The 18,589-nt window shown below is 26.7% G+C and overlaps 1 protein-coding gene across 3 annotated transcripts in view; it reads right to left on the reverse strand.

The window, feature by feature from the left end:
• Positions 1-18,321, reverse strand: part of LOC136988835 (uncharacterized) — a 163,168-nt gene extending 144,847 nt beyond the window's left edge. The window contains exon 1 of one of the 3 annotated variants that reach the window (XM_067286798.1): positions 17,949-18,321. In XM_067286798.1, the coding sequence (XP_067142899.1) occupies positions 17,949-18,188 (240 nt within the window). In that variant the 5' untranslated portion in view covers positions 18,189-18,321. Of the gene's footprint in view, positions 1-13,800; positions 13,912-17,948 lie in introns of those variants that run through there. The other 2 variants (XM_067286799.1, XM_067286801.1) reach the window with 2 other exon arrangements.
• Positions 18,322-18,589: the final 268 nt, after the last annotated feature.

Below are 18,589 nucleotides of genomic sequence, written 5' to 3' on the forward strand. Positions count from 1 at the left end.
TTAAAGTAATTTAATACGTTCTGCAACCTCCAAAATCATATTAATAATGCTGTGTAAGATATATATTAAAAATTACCTTTGAATTATGTAGAAATTTTCACAAATAGAAAAAATTTGACTTTTAAAGTTTGCTGGAAACTGCATACAACAACAACAACAACAACAACAACAACAACAACAACAACAAACAACAACAACAACAACACAACAACAACAACAACAAAATGGTTTGAATTGAGTTGAAAATTTAAAGAAAAATGAATTTAGATCAAACTTCTAACTTAGAAGGTAATTTTTGATTTTTTAAATAAAATATAATACAAAATATTGTAAATTTTTTATAAGATTTTAAAAAGCAAAGATGGTCGATACTCCGATCACTCAATCTAATTCTTATTTTAGTAATGAAAAATCTTGCTACCGAGAATGCCTTTTCCGATTAAATTGATGTGATTGGAATCGTGTTTAATGCATTTAAGAGAAGACAAATATTATGTGTTTTTCACCTGTATCCTGAAAGATTTCTAGTTCGTTTTTGAGATTGTAGTACTTCTTTTGTTCTCTAGTATTCTTGATTTGTCTACCTCGACTGCTTTAATAGAAACATCATAGCCCAATAATTCGGCAGTTCGTTTGTCTTTAATAATCAGATTATGAAGAAAAACTTCATACTTGCTGACTTCATATTCGTTTGTATCCTTGCCCAATTTGCACAACTTGGCGTTACGCAGTCATTGAAGCTACTGGGCATGGTTAAAAATTAAGACAGCATAAGCACAATTATTCCAGATATTACTGGTAAAGAATTTTGAGAGTCCTGCCACAAATAAGCTACGTATTGATTATTGACCATTTGTGACGTGCCATAACGAGCAAAAATAAAAAAAAAACTAATAAGTAGGTTTAAAATTAATAAATACAAATGTATTCTGACAGTTCATGAGTTAATTATACTTTCTATTTGCAAAATTTCCTCAACCTTAACGTAAAATAAGAAAAAAGTGAATTTCTAAGAAATTTGCGAGATTTCCCGGGATATTTCCCGGGTTAAAAAGACAACAGGGATCCCGGAATCCCGTTTGAGAAACCCTAATAAAACATTCTTTCGCTTCACTTACATGTTTCTTTAAATATATTTTCGTATTATTATTATTATTATTGTATAAAGTATAAAACATAATTCAAATGTCAAAGAAAAAGTTTTACGCATTAAAAGCTCACGTTTATAAGCTATGAACGAGGTAAATATATATTATGTTCGAACACAAACTGCACCTTATTCTGAGGTCACCTAACCTTCGAATACTTAGGGATGACCTTCTGACTTTTACCAATATATTCTTTAAAATGTTACAAGTTGATTTTTAAACCCGACAAATTATGAGCAATCTTGTGTCAGAAGATTTCGTAATATGCTGTGTAAAAATCAACTTGTAACATTTTAAAAAAAATATCCTGTATTGGTAAAGGTCACAAAAGAAAAAAAAATCCTTCATGATCGCTTTGCAAAAAAGAAAAAAAATCCTTTTTCTTTTTTGCAAAGCCCTCTTTCTTTTCAGCAAAGCCCTCATGTAAATTTAATCAACTGTTGGGATTTAATATACAGGGTGGGCCAGCGAAAACGAAACGGCAGAGTGTTCGTATTCGTCCAAGCAAAGCGCTCGGACAGGTCGATTTTACTCTCGAGGGGACATCTTTTGCAATAAAGTTTTTGCGATTCTGAATACAACAGAAAACAAAAAATTTTAAAAACTCATTTATTTTGTATTAACTAAACAAACATTTATTTCGAAAAAAAATGTTTGTTTAGTTAATATTCAGAATCGCAAAAACTTTATTGCAAAAGATGTCCCCTCGAGAGTAAAATCGACCTGTCCGAGCGCTTTGCTTGGCCGAAAACGAACACTCTGCCGTTTCGTTTTCGCTGGCCCACCCTGTATATACTGGTATAAAAGTGTTAATTATTAATTAATTATTTTAACGTGTTTTAGAAAAATTTTCCCTTAGTACATAATTATGCTTATTACAGTTTTCTTTAAAAACCTGCATAACGTGCTTAATTTATTAATTTTTAAAAGACATTTCATATCTTATGATTCCAATCTAAAATAAAGAAAATTTTAAAAGAAATATGTTTTCCAATATTCATAGGACTTTACATACAATTGCTTGATTGTTACAAACCAGAAAATTTTCTTTCTTTTTATACTTAATTATAGTTGTCTATTTATTTATATTACATTATTTTTCTTTGTTTTAAAATTTTTTTTCCTTAAATCAGATATGTCTATCTTTCATCTTTGGGCTCGGTAATATGTCTCGCCCATTTCCATTCCTTTTTTTTAAAAGCAAACTATCTGTTGTACCTTAATGGAATATCTCTTTATTCCTACTTTGTAAATTATTCTATTCTTTTTAGCAAAACTAATAATTTATTTATTTTACTTATTTGAAAAACAGTAAGATATTCCTTAATATAGATGAAGGTTACATACATTCAATTGTTAAAAGATTTTAGATTAAAATGGCTATTTTTGTTCAGTAAAATTCGTGACTAATGATCATTTTTTAGCGTAAAATTTCAAAATTAAAGCGATTTTCTCCTCTTCTCATTACTTGATAATGACTTTAAGAAGTTTCCTTTTTCTTAGTTGTACTAACTTCTTGAATATTATTCACAATCAAAGGAAGAATATAAACAGCAGTTTAAAAAAATAATAATTTTAAAAACAATTGTAATGCATTTCGATCTTGTATCCCCAGTGTTTAGATAACAATTTATTTTTATCACGAAGATCGATCGCAGTGTTTCACAATACAAGAGAAGTAAGTAGCGACATCCGTTAATTTCTATTATATTGTTTGACTAGAATGCGACTCATATTCGATTGAAGTATTAATTAAAGGAAATAACTCAAAATAAATTGCGACTGTTTTTAAAATAAATTGTTACTCAGATTTTTTAGTTATTGTCTTTATTTGAATGGAGATAATGTAATATAATTAAATAATTTAAGATAATTTAATTAAATCTGATATTGTATTATTCTTAAAATCATTACAAAAATTTTAAAAGTTTTACTTAAATATTTGCAAGTTAATAGCAAAATACTTATAAATTAATTATGGAATCTTTATATAATATTTTTCATTTGTATTTACTTTCAAATATTCACAATTTAGTTTCTATTTTTTTTCTGGATTGTCATTACTAAAGAATGCTTTTCTTATTAATATCTACAGAAAATATTTATCATTTACAGAATATATTTAGAGAAAATGATAAGTCCGTATGTAAGCTACATGAACAAGTGTCAGTTTTTCTAGTGCTACTTTAAAAAAATCCAGCAACGAGTTGCTTAACTTTTCCGGCAACGTTTGGTGGCGCCATTTGTTATGATGTTTTATTTAAAAAGTTTTATATTTTTAACTACAGTAGAGCATCGATAAGTGGAACGTCGGTAAGTGGAATGGCCGGAAAGTGGAACGATTTTCAGTCGGACTGTGTCGTGCTGAATCGAATGTTTTTGATACTAAATTTACTTCTAAAGTATAATTTTCATGTGTTTTATATTCTTTAATATATTTATTTTGTTTGTACAAAATGCAGAAATAATTTTTAACGATACGATATGATTATTATAAAAATTTTCGTTAGGCTTAAAATCGACGAAAATTCAACACGAAGCGACACGCAACGGAGAAAAATTCAACAGGAAGCGATACGCAACGGAGAAAAATTTGAACATCGGACAGGTTAATGTATTTTTTCGTACAAAGTCGGAAACTGAAACAAATCATTAACTGGAAGGACCCCAGTCCCCAATTGGTTCCACTTATCGACGCTCTACTGTACTATAAAATGGCAAAAGGCTGGGTAGGATGAGGTCCATAAAAAAAATTGTAAATGCTAATAACGAGTAAAATCGTCATTAAGTCCGACCGTACTGGAGATACACACGACCCCTTTTATCACCCCACTTCTCGAACTTTAATTACCAAAATTTAATCATCAATCTTCTAATAAAGAAACCTCCATATATATTTTCATAATATTTTATAATATAACTTTTGCAGATAATTTGACTGATAGCTATTTAAAGAAATAATCATCAAATAATAGGTCTCTATTAGATTGGTTGGAGTAATGCACATTTTTACGTCAATTTGACGTCATTATTTTAGTTTTACAATGAGAAAAACGTCAAATTTAACGCAAAAAATGAATATAATTTTAAATGTTTTTCAGATAGCAAATGTTGAATATATTTAAAAAAAAAAAAAAATACAAAATATAAAAAAGAAACGTGAATGCAAAGAATTGGCGACACGGAAGCGATTGTATTGATAGATAAAATGCCAATAATTTCCGTTTACAAAATTAGATTATTTCGAAAATTAATAAATCTCGTCCCATTACTAGACGAATTTCTGATAAAACTTTTTATTTTTTATAACATTTTAAAATTATTATACATGTATTTAATATTAAAGACGTTTAGTTTTTAGCTCAAAAAATAATCATTTTTTTTAAAAAGAATATTTTTAAAAGTGTATATCAACCAATGTCTCGTTTCAATTTTCTTCATAGAAATAATATTTTTGTATATATACGAGTGTACAGAAATTACTGAAATAATAATGAATTAGAGAAGGCTTGCAGTTCCATCTGTTGACAAAATAATGAAACTTTTGATATCGACTACTAAAAATATTGCTTATATTTTTTCATTTATTTTTATTAAATTTATCTAATGTAAAAAGTTTAATTAAGACAATTTTAATTAAATTTATTATATTAAAAATAGAGAAATTGTAAATTTTGTTAGCTAATTAAATTTTACTTATAACAACAGTTAAAATACTTTAGTTTAATTTTTATAGATATCAACAAGGAAAAATTCCCTTCATGATTTACCTTTATTGAAATACAGTAAACAATGTATAGTTCTCAATGTTAAAAAATAGCATTTTCAATAATTTATAATAATAGGTCTACATTTTGTTTTAAATTGCAACCCAATAAGGTTAATTAATTAATCTCAAATTCATCAATACTGATCCTTAATTTTTTCTTTTTCTCTTCAAATTATTGCGATTTCCTTTGTTGTTTAACAATAAATATTTAAAAATTACTAAACAAAATGAAGATAAAAATAAATTTTTATTTATTTTTAAAATAATTCTTCGAAAACTTTTAAAAATATGTGTTTATATTCCTACTGTACATCAAAAGAATTTCAAGTTTATCGAAGCAAGCCGCAAAAAAAAGGTCGCGCATATTTAAAAAAAAAATATTTTGATATCAATTATTATTAAAAATTATAATTTATAAATCATGTTTTTATAAAATATTATTTGTGGCAACTTAAAATTTTACGTTGACAGATACGAAGAGATATCAGTTTAAAGAGGAAGGTTACACCAGTTAACAATGTCATCGAACTCGCCGACAAAAGTACATAAATGTCAGATTAGTATGTCATCCACATGTCTGTTGCACTCAACTTACTTGATGTCCTTTCTCCTCCCTATATTTGACATCGTTTCTTTGAGCTGCACGTCCTTATTGATCAAGTCGGTGCATAACGTTAAACTTATTGTTGAATGTATTCATCAGAGTAGAAACTAGACAAGAAGGAAAAAAAAATTCGAATCTGTTTGAACTTGATGAGTTCTTTATGTCATAGTAAACAAAACCGGGACCACCCAGTGAGTATGAGATCTAAAATAATCGCGTGCGTGCATCTCCTATGTCTCTCTTTACATTGACGTTCTAACCCACATATTAAACCTAGAATGTGGGTTAAGAATGATTTGCATTCATACCAAAGGAGTTAGAAGAAAAAAGTTTACAGGTGATTCAAATTGTCCTGAATGCAAATATTTATATATAAAATTTTAATATTCGAGTACTTAAATATACTTTATTTATATTTAAATACTGAAATATAAATAATAAATTATGAGTGATATACTAAATATGCGTATCTAAATCATAATTTACAGACAAGATTAAAGATAAGCGCTTATAAAATGAAAATAAATAAGAATTTATAAATTGATAAATAATGTCGAAATTATAGCATTAAATATCACGTGCCCTTTCATACATCTATTTTTTGTATGCGTCTATTCGTATTTTAAATATATAATTTTTATTATATTAAAAATTATATTATTTCACTTATGTAGGTGTATTGGCAATGTATTATTTCACTTACGTATTTAGAAGTTCTTATAATCTAAATATAAAAATCACCTGTTTCTCTATGACTAAGTAACAATAATACTATAACTTTTTAACAATCATCTAAAATACAGCAAAGCATACACAAGAGCCGAATTATCGGGCTAGAGTTGGCTATAATAAATAAATAATTAATAAGACAATATAATTATAATTATTAAGTTTAGTAAGAGATGGCGCCTAACGCCAAGCTCTAGTGCCAAATTGTCTTATTAATTATTTATTTATTATAGCCAACTCTAGCCCGATAATTCGGCTCGTGGATGTATAGCTTTGTAACGGGTTAGTCGTTATTTATTTACAGCAAAGCAATTGTAAACAAATTTTTTCTTAAGCAAATAAATCTCAATTTTCCTCTTAAACTGTATTTATTTTCTCAATTCTTCCATTCTAATGTAGATTATTTTAGATATGTTACTGGTAAGTTTAAAAGTAACACAATTGTTTTCAATAAAACAATATAAAAATTTATTAAAAAAATAGCCTATATTTTAAAATATTTATTTTATCTTTAATTTATTTATCTTATCTTTATCTTTATTTATTTATCTTACCGGGTTTCCCATATTTCTCTATTATTCATTTGATTTTATTTCCCATAAATTTTTCATTTGTATTTAATATAATGATTGAAGAAAAAACATCTAGAGTAGTATACTGTTAATGTAAGAATTGACAAAATAACTAATCCAAGAATTGATAAAATCTAAGTTAAAATGAAAATATTTTAAAAATAAGCAATCAATATGTGTATTCTACGTACAGTACATATCCTTTTAATTTACCATAACGTATTATCATACTTATTATCCTCAGATTTAGTCCGAAATAGTTAGTATATTTACAATAATTGCTATTTTTACAATCTTCAATTAAAATTTTATAGAGATTATGCCCTCAATTATAATAATATACGAATAAAAATAATTTTACACGCATATACTACATAAAGAGGATAACATAAGATAGCCAAACACACGAATTACGCTTGGAACGACGAATAAAATTATATACATTGATCAGAATAACTGAATATTCTTTAGGATTTTAATATATTATAGTGAAGTTGTTGATGCAGCAATCATTATCTTTATTAACACAGACGTTATGGCCGTAATTTTTATTATAACATTGTAAACTATTGTAAAAATATACGTTCGGTTGTTTGATTGGAACATGACATTTCTATTATTATTTATAGGAATAAATTATAATTAGGACAGATTAGAGGAAGTTGAAGTGGGCGATCATTCTATAATTGAAAGTGGAATTACCAAAATATCGTACACGGAAATATATATGCCTTGTTTATAATATTTTTAAGTTATAAAATAATGTAAAAGCTTTAAAAATGTTCTAAAATGCATGATTTCTGGTATAAGGAATATTCCGTATACACTAAATATTTCATTAAAATTATTCTGTGTAAAGAGGAGAAAGATAAATCGATTTATAATTTATTTGTTTTATATTATAAAATGTATAAATTACATGTATAAATCGAAATGAGGATAGACGGAATTAGCTTATACCGAACGAGAAACGGTAACTTTAAGAGGAGTGTGTTTATAAAATTATAGGTCGGATTCACAAAGAAAAAAAGAATTACCTATGCCGATGTGATAACTGAAACTGCAAGTGCATTGCCACCACTAATGCTTTTTCAAGGACGTTCAGAAAGTTTGAAGGGTACTAAGTGGTTAGATAAATTTTTTGACATGGTATAAAAGAAATGCATTGAATTGAATGGATAGGAAGGAGACAACCGCTCATTTAAAGTCAGATTGATCGAAACAGATTTTTAAAACAGTAAGCTTATTCATATTCTTATTATAAGCGATAATATTAATTAAATCTTATACTGTCATTCATATTGAAAAACTGGAGTAAATAGATTTTAAAAGGTTTAAATGAAAAGTATGATTAATTAGAATAGTTAAGATCTTTTAATCCTGTTTGAGTATTTTTGATATTTTTATATGGGTCGAGCTTGCTTGATATTCCTACACGTATCCCGCGGTTTTAGTATTTTTTCGCCCCGTCGACACTAAGAGGGTTTTTCCAGATTCGTTATGAGTTCAGCCAGGCCACAATGGGGGCGACCGGGTGGCCAGGGACGGGGCCCGACATATCCCATCCATGAAAAATTTCTGGGATTTTTCGACCGCCGGATTCGATCCCGGGACCTCCAGAGCATGGGCTGACGTCAGATAATTTTCGAGAATAGTATTAAATATCAAAATAAGATCGTCGAGAATGAAGAAAAATCTTTTCAAGAGTTAAATTAAAATAACTTTTTATAATTAATTAGTAAGTATTATATAGCCTATATATGTAAGATATATGCATATATGCATAAGATATGTATATGTATATATAAGATTAGAGAAATTCAGAACGTAAAGAAATGGAATTAGAAACAGATGAAGAAAATCTTTTAATCCTTCTCTCTACCTGCCTCTATTCATAGAGAACGGAGTAAAGACAACATGAGACTACAGATTGGATTGGAATGATGGGATGAAGCAAAGCAACACATGGGCGATCTGCAAAGGAGCGACTCCTTCTGGTAGGGCTTTCTATGGCAATGATCTCTCCCCTTTTTCTAAGCAGGGTCATATGGGCTGTAAAAAACAAGTTTGGAGACTAGGTGTGAACGATATAATCAAAGATTCAGAAATTAAAATTTTTAATAACAACGGACATAAATTAATGTAAAATTTAAAACTGCTTTTTCAAAAGAATGTTATCATATTTGGAGATAAATATTGTGGCGCCAATATTAAAATCTCCTCTAGATATTCGTTGAACAGTGATGTTTGATGTTATTTTTTATGTTTCATTTTCGAAAAATAGAAAATATTAATCTTAAAAAGTTTACATATGTTTTATTATTATATATCAGTTACTCTGAATACTAATAGTAATAGAAATTGGTTATAGAATGAAGAAGGACTATAAAATTATATTTATATATAGTTTGTTATTACTACTACCTAATTAAGAAAGTCTATTAAATATAGTTAATATATATATATAAAACTTTCTATTGTTGTTTATATAAAGATAAAGTTATTACTAATTAATCTTGGAATGTAAGAAAAACCTTGAACAACTTGAATAGAAATTTTATTAGTGTTGAAATTGTTAATGATTATGAAATCATTGTGTAGAAAGTGTAATAAACGTTAGTAGAGTAAAAAATTCTCAATTATAAACTAATTATTATACAATTAAATAATTATTTAAAATATTGAAGAATTTAGTAATAGGAACGTAATCCATCGGTCCTCAATCCATCAATATAAGTTTTCCTTTTATTAGAAGAAAATAAATAAATATGTCTCTATTATAATTATACACATAATCGAAAGATAATAGCTTACTATGGTTTAGAATTTCTTATTAATTCATATTAACTATGAAGCTGTCATATCTTAAAAGTAAAATCATCGCAAGATTAAAAAAATAACATTCAAAAATGGGAAATTATTTACTTCTGGTTTAATTAAATTCTTTATCCTTATAAGTAAATATGTATGTTTGTGTTTCTGTTCTTGCAATATTCCTTTTAAGAGAAACTTGTAATGTAAGATTGTTACTCTTGAATAACAATAGACGGATGTGAAGGAAAACGATAGTGTTATAAAAACCTTCAGATTGTTTTGTGATCTTGAGTGTACTGGTATTGCATGAAAGTGAATTTTAAAGAAGGTCATGGCTATTTTTACCGAAAATAAGAGGAAAATTTTATATCTAAAAATCTCTACAAAAATTTTATCAAGGTTATTAAATTATTAATGAATATTTAATTATTACAAAATCAAAATCACGTCGATACTTATACGTGATATTTTTGTTCACGCTTAAATAATTAATCCACAAGGACAGAATATAAATAATTTTCTTTATATAAATTATTAATTAGATTAAAACAATTTACATTAATTTTTGACATAAATTTTTAAAATAATATCATAATTACTTAATTAACTTTTAACATAATTAAATATATAATGCTTATCAGGATAATTAATGTTTTATAAAGATGAAATTTAATTTTTAGGCTGCAATTTTTTAAAATTTTAAACTGTTTGTTATGATTAACATTGCGTTAACAAATTAAAGAATCTAATAATAAAAATTTTTAAGTTTTTTAAACGAGTTTTGACATTTTTATTCATTTCAAAACTCGTTAAAAGAACTTAATTTTAAGATTAAGTAAATTTTCTAGACCAGTGATGAACAACTTTTTCTGTATGGAGGCTGCAAGTTAATTTCGTAGGCTTCCGGCGGCATGCATGTAATTTTTTCTTACGGAGTTGCAGGCTTTAAGCTTGCAGAGTACCAACATAGTCCATAACTGTCAGCACACTAGGTACTAAAATAATATATGGTAATGATATGTAAACTAGTAATATAGCCTGTAGTTTATTATCATTTCACTAGTCAAGTTTGGTTTGAATATTCTTCATCACGAATATCATCTTAATTAGAATTGCATAATGGCGTAAGGCAGAAAACAGGAAAATAAAATTACGTTGCTAAAACCCGGGAGGTCACAAATTAAGATCTCGCGGGCCGCATGCAGCCCGCAAGCCGCGGGTTGTTCATTACTAATTTAGAGATTCTGTACGTTTATTGTACTGTACATCAGTAATTATTTGAAACCTTCACGAAGATCTCAGAATAAAATATGATTTAAATATGGCGCTTTTATCATGGATATTTTCCATCAGCTTCAAACTATCAGAACCGTCGAGAGCTTGTACGGGGCCCGGCGTATATTGGGATCATGTTTGCTTTTTAGCAAGCCCCTTTAGTCACTTAGAATGAAATATGTAAAATGTTTCTTCATTAACAAAAAGCAATCCTAAAGATTTTATTTTCTGTTCCTACCCGTATAAATAACATTAATTTATACGGGTAGGAACCATTATGGATCCCTAAGTTTTCTCCTGGCTCGGAGAAAAAATCCTCAGCTTCCTTCTCGACAGACCTGCATACTATTCCTTATTCACGCCTACTTGCTGACTGAATTTATTGCTAATCAGGTATGATAGTAATGGATAAAATCCAGATCTGATAGGCAGCGATTGTTTATTGTCTAGATACAATCTAGAGAGAAAGTCAGTAACAAAATAAATTCACTTTAAAATATAAATTATTCTAGAAGCATTTGGTACGTAACTTGAACACAATTTTTAAATACTTTTATAATCTACTTGCAGTTTAACTCTGAAGCAACAAGCCTTCCGGTTACGATTTCACTTTATTTAGGTAACCTATATATAATTATACTTACATTTTCAGCAAAGATTATTTTAATTTTAACGAAAATTTATTTAATTGTCTGTAATATTTATTTTTTATGTTGAAACAAGCAAACAATTTTATAGAGTAAAAAAAAAAAACTAATAAAATTATTCTTTCATAAGAAGCTGAAGGAAAGTAAAGAAAATAAAGAATATTTGTGTAAGAATACAAAGAGTATTTATATAATAAATGTCTGTTTGAAAGTTTACAACATTTGATTGCATTTTCATTCATGTCTTACACGAGCAGTCCTTGATAGGGTGTGGACAATAAGGTGATATAACCTTGGCAACAACACTTGGGAGAAACATCTGTTTACAATCTTCTCCACATTCCATTTCACTATCATTTTGGCATGGTTGCCTTGGGCAGTTGTTTTCAAATTGGATTTCTGTTACTGAATACAAAATCAACTTAAATGGTAAAGATTTTCAAGGACGTATACAAAAAATCTTTTATTTTTTCTCTTCATTTCTTTTAAAATTATAACAGACTACATATGCATACGTATAGTTATATATTAGTTTCATGTTCGAGTTATCAAAGTATTCTTTAAACATCAAAATGCTAAAACTATTTATATATTTTAATTCTACGTTTTTAAAATGCTTTATATGAAAATAAATTTTGATATAATTTATATATTTCAAGCAAAGGTTTATTAACAATACAGAAAAAAAATTTCATTTTTAAACACGTTCTGTTAACTGTGTTAAAGACTTTGTAATTATTATACCAAATGGCAACAGCATTAAAAAATCTCATTACGTTCAGTGACTTTATAATTAACAAGCATAAAATTTTTATCAGTCGAATGATGCAATAAACTCTGAAATAATGATTCTTTAGCATATTATGTTGTTCCTATTCAATGTTGTTTCATTTATAACTATTTAAAATAACTTCTTGACAGAGTTATAATTTCAGCAGTAACCTAATTTTGTTTTAAATTTAATTTTATAAATTAAAAAATATATATGAAGATAAAAACAATTGCTGTATGTAATGGTGTATAAAAACTTAATTTTTTAACAAATTTATTTCTTCTATTTAATAAAGAGACTTTACACCACAGTTGTATTTGTTCTACATAGTAAATAACAAACAGAACAGTGACGTAATGTATTTAATATTATCTTAAATTTAAATATTTGAAGAAAAAAAAGATATATGACAAGGTTAAAAGGAAAAAAAATACGAAATAAATTTCGGCAATACGATTTTTAAGTGTTTCGTGTTTGGCACTAGGCCAAAGTGAATGAAAATAAATATGCCTCCACACGTAAAATCGCAATTTTCATTCATTCTAACCACTAATCATCGAATTATACGAGTTATCGTACAGCTGAAATTTTTATGCACCTGTCTTTGATTTCATGAAGAGCAAACATATCGCCTGATTAATTATCCTCATCTTTCTAAGGGGAAAGTCCTGCAGAAGAAGAATGATAATTAATTATGCCATTTCTTAAGGTAGTATTCTAATTCACAAGGTCCTAATGAATCTAAACAAAAAAAAAGTTTTCTTCATGCATCATTAAGTATATTCCAAAGGTCACGCCACGTTTTTTTCGTATTGTACTAACTGAATTTAGTGTATAATAAATGATAATGATTCTCTTAGGAAAAGAACTTTATAAACTATGGTTTATCGTAGGTGTAAAATCGATTTGCTTTGTTGCATGTATAATAAATGACTCTATCAAGAGAAAAATTCAGTTACATTTACTGTTATCAAGGCTTTATATGTAAATATAATAAATTTCAGGAAGAAAATGAAAGTTAAAAAACAGATTAATAAAAACAATAGATAGGATTTACAGTAGAATTACGTAAGAATATATTATTACTGGCAATTAAACCACAGGTATAAAACAAAAGAAATTTAAATGAAATTTATTTAGATTTAATGATTTATTTTTCAATCCAAATTATTTACTTTAAGTGCTTATAGATAAAAATGCATAAATTTATTTATATATTTAGAAAAACGCTAAAGTTTTCTTTAAAAATACATTAAAAGCAAAATAATATTAAAGAACGTTTCTTTAAGGTAAATTACCAAAATTATAAAAATATTAACTTGAAAGTTTCAAAATCTAGGTTAGTCTATTTTAATAGTGAATAAAGCATTCGGAATTTAACAAATTAATGACTAACCTACTTCACGAGTATCATAAAAGTATTGTTAATTACATCTTATATAATCATATAATATGTCTAATTAAACTTACCTGATCAATGGTATTAGTTTTACATTCGACAATAAAAGTTTTTTTGAAAATATTAATACTGAAACAAATACCCATTTTGAATAATTTGATTAGTTGATTATATCAAGTTTTTACTAAGTTAAATAAATGAAGATTTCATTTTTGTATAATCAGTTTAAATATAGATATATTCTTAATAGGCTTCTGTTATTCCAATAAGCCTAATTAAAACATCTATCTATGCGCTTTTGAAGAACCTAAATTCACAAAAAGGAAGGTAACAAATCAATCTCCAAAAGCTTTAGGAAGTAAATTGAATATTTTATGATGAATCATAAAGAATTTTGACCAATCATTTCTTTTCTATAAGCCAGTCTCAAATGTCTTTCATCCTTATTCAGTATATGAAGAATTTGATATGCTTGGAACCTAAGTCAAAAAGACTCCGTATCACTCTCTAAAATATTTAAAGTAATGAAAACTTCAAGCTTTAATTTTTATGCAAATTAATTAATTGGTAATTAAATTTAAAAATCGTTTCTTGTTACCATTTTTGTTTTATAATACTTTTATTAATTAAGACACTAGAAAATCATATTTTCGTCTTAATATTTCTTATTAACATCATACATCTTTTGATCTAAATATTAAAAGATTAAATATGACTGTGATTCAAACAATAAAAAAAGTTATTAATATTGATATAAAATATAAAATTTCTATCATTATTTACTTAACTTTTTTATCTCTCAAATATTTCACAATAGAAAGAATTAATTAAATGAAAACACAGTAGTTTAATAACTTCGAATTAATTTTTAAAAACTTCTTATCCACATTTTGTGTAGAAATATTCTTATTAAAGTAATGTTTAATCTCAAAACCGATAACTTTGTCAATGATTTCGTGTTGTTACTTTAATTAATTACTTAATTTAATAATAATAAAGTTCAACACAAAATTATGTCTATTTTTCATGAAAGCATTTTGCTATAGTTTAAAAGGAGAAAGGAATAAAACTATTTTTTGCCTAAATAAATAAATAATAGGAGAATATGAGTGGAGTAATAGCATAGTTTATATATGCTTATTATTATAAAAACGTAATAAAAGATATATGAAGATATATAAAAGATATAATGTAACTTTAAATCATTAACTGAATAGCAATTTCACTTCATTTTAGTTTAAAAAATGTTATTGAAACAGTATAGATTTATAGACTAATTAAATATATGATAAATAATAATTTTAAAACTTGAATATTTATAAATCTCATATAAAACATTTTAATGGTATTTTTACTTTAAAATTAATGTTGCTCTCTTCATACATAAACTTTCCTTCAATTTTATAATTTTCACATAAATTTGTACAATGCTATTTATCGAAAAATTCAAAACAAAAGTTATTAATTTATTAAATAGAACTTAAATATAAATTTTTATTTAATCCATATTTATTTAAATAATAAGCTCTATTCAGAAAACAATGACAATTTTTATATGAAGAGTTCAGTAACATCTAAAATTATAAATGTCGCAAAGATAAATATAAATAATTTCAAAAATGTTTATTACTTTTTCTTATTTTCATTACATAGGCCTATAACTTTTTAACAATTAAATTCTACTAACTAAATAGATTTTTATAATAGAATAAAATTCCAAATTAATAAAAATTCTTAATTATATATAGGCCTAGGGCCTAAAGTATTATACATTTTAAGACAATTCATTAAGATATTATTGTCGATTATATAAATATACTGTATTACACACACACACACACATATATATATATATATATATATATATATATATAGTCGACCGATTTAAATATTATTATAGTGGTTCTACAACCATACTGTGTTCGTTTACTGTGGTACACCTACTACTACTAAGTGGCATGCACTTGATTAGCAAGCACTCAGGTACTTAGAAATCACTGACCTATGTATGCCTACGCATATTTCAGTTTTAACTAATGTGTCTCTGAGCATAAAAAAGCTATGAATGTGGGAGTAGAGTACGAATAAAGTTCGTTCAAGTACAATGCCTCTGTTTTCCTCGCTCTAGCCTATTTCACATTGATCTGCAGGAAGAGGAAGATTGGTATTGACACATCTTTCGCTTCCTACATGCAACATTGTTAGCGGGTCATCCACCGAAATGTGAAAATTTCAGAAAAATGAAGAATAAACTCAAATTTACGATAATTTCTTTTTCTATCTTATAATCAAAACAACAAAACAGTTTTTCTTTTCTTTTTCTGAAAATTGCAGACAGAATCCTATTTATTTAATTAAGTAAAACGAAGTTAATCGGCATTATAAGATTATTTTCTTTATATTTGATCATATTAGATCAATCTTAAACCTTTAATCCATAATAATGATATTAATTACTATTATTATTATTATTATTTTATTATTCCACTAGAAATTGTAGATTTTAGATTGTAACGAATTGATTGAGACAAATTTTTCAAAAGTTTTGGAATCAGCCATTTTTATTTAATACTAATTAAGTATGATCTATATAATTATATTCCAGAACTAATATTTTACACTTAATGATGAAATACTGATGATTTCATCATTCATATTATTAATAACGAAGTCATTTCTTATAATTAAATACACAAAAAAAGTTAACTAATAATTTCATAAGCGTAATCAACAGGTTTAAAACTTCTCGTATATGAAATACGAGATGTTTTAAATTAAGAATTACATTAATAAAAGCTTAATAATTCCTTTTACGAATATATTTAAAATTATAAAGTGAAAGTTTAGGAAATCATAAAAACAATGAAAATTTCCTTTCTTTTACAGAAGGATGCTTTCAGATTTTTTTTAAAAGTTGATAGTTCTTATTACAAAACCTGTTTATACTATTTTAAAATGTAATTTATTTATATATTCTAGGATAAAATTAGATATTTTAGTCTCTGAAGAGAGTTATTGAAAAAAGGAATTCACATCTGTTTTTCCAATCATTACCTAATAATTAAAGTGAAAAGTATGTGTTTTGTTTTTTTCATAATTATTTTATGAAAATACTATTCATTTTATATATAAGTTGTTTATAATAAAATGTCGTCGAATAATTTTATTATTCATTGTTTACTTTCATACAGCAGCTAATTTCAAAGTCATTATGTTCTACCATAATGAATTTCAAAAAATTTGAAAATAACACAAATCCCTTTTAAGAAAATAAAACTTTTTCTTTGCAGAAAATAATGTATTTTCGGATCATAAAATCTGTAATAAAATGCCAATTAAATAAAACATAAAATCTATACTTATTTTCTCGTTATTATTACAATTTGAAAATGTAAAATTTAACAATTATTTAATATAAATGCACAGCATTGCTAAATAGCCTACATGTGGAGTTCTTATCGTAGAATACTTTGATTATGTCAACATTTTAAAGAGTGTTTTACAAAATTGTCCTCTTTAGATAGATAAAATTTGATGCGTTTAACTCGAATGTGTCTTCAATAATAAAATGATGCTAATGTCCTACGCTAGTCAGCATATTTATTCAGCAGCACATTATTTACTTAATCGCAGAATGCATGGAAATAGCAATTATTAAATTCTTGGAATCCAATACATCAATACATATTCTATTTTTTTTTATCGTCGAGATCGAAATTAAAAAGAGGAAACAGCAAATTTTTATGTAATTTATTTTATGATTCAATTGAAATTTTCTTTATCGATTAATACTTATCGTTTATTTCGAGATCTATTTTATATAATCAACGAATAAAAATTACGAATTGTTTTAATATTTTTAGATAAAATATGCCAATTAAATTTCTATATTAAGTAAAGTATTAAATACTTAGAAAAAATTATTTATCAATGTAATGTATTTATTTGTTTATGTTCGGAATAATAATATTGCTTATTATCAAGAAATAAAACAAGAATTTACTAAATACAGTACCCATTCAACTCACGAAGTATTAAAGAGGGGATGGCAGAAACATGTTTTACTGATAAGAGCGTTATTACAACCGTATCGTTAAACTATAACTTTTAAACTTGAATTCTAAACATCTGTTAGAAGAAAGAACATCGTTTCACTCAATGTCATTGTTTAAACCGGATTAATAATAATATGAATAGCTTAATACATAAAGTGTCAAACCTTTCTAACACTGCCGTCGGGCACTCTGACTAGAACTTCTAAACTTTTCCACTTGACTGGTCGATAAACCGGCCGATTAGAAAGATGACATTTTGGACGTTGCGATGTCAATAACGAGAGTCCCATGACGTCACATAATTGGCGTTTACGAACCTTTGACGTCCCTGACCTCCTCTTCCGATTACCTGCTTCCTGGACATTATAAATCCTGCGAAGACGAGAGGGTTCTGAAGTAGCCATGTCAATCACATTACCCCGCGTAAAAATGCGCCTTAGATTATAGAGTAATCACATTTTGTCGCCGAACTCGGAGACAGACAGACGTCGACGATAGTTTCCAACCTCTGATGTCGTCTGCTCGACGAATTCTCGTTTCTAGTCTCGAGTCACATGTGTGTCTGTTGTTGCGCCCTTGGTTCCCGCAGAGCATGCGCTTTAGGCGTTCTATGCCCACGTGTATTGATGCCCCTGTCATCCGACCACCTGTTCTCCAAATTTGGACTGTCTTGGGCTGATTCGATGAAGTTCAGGCCTACAGTTCGAGTCAAAAGGGCGAATATTAAAATGAATATATTTCCAGTTGCATACTTTACTAAAATTCTATATTTTAAAAAATTGCCTAAAACTTATATATTTTTTAA

Source organism: Centruroides vittatus, unplaced genomic scaffold (assembly GCF_030686945.1).
Source record: "Centruroides vittatus isolate TY-2023 unplaced genomic scaffold, ASM3068694v2 scaffold_386, whole genome shotgun sequence".
In the NCBI taxonomy this organism is placed as follows: Eukaryota; Metazoa; Arthropoda; class Arachnida; order Scorpiones; family Buthidae; genus Centruroides; species Centruroides vittatus.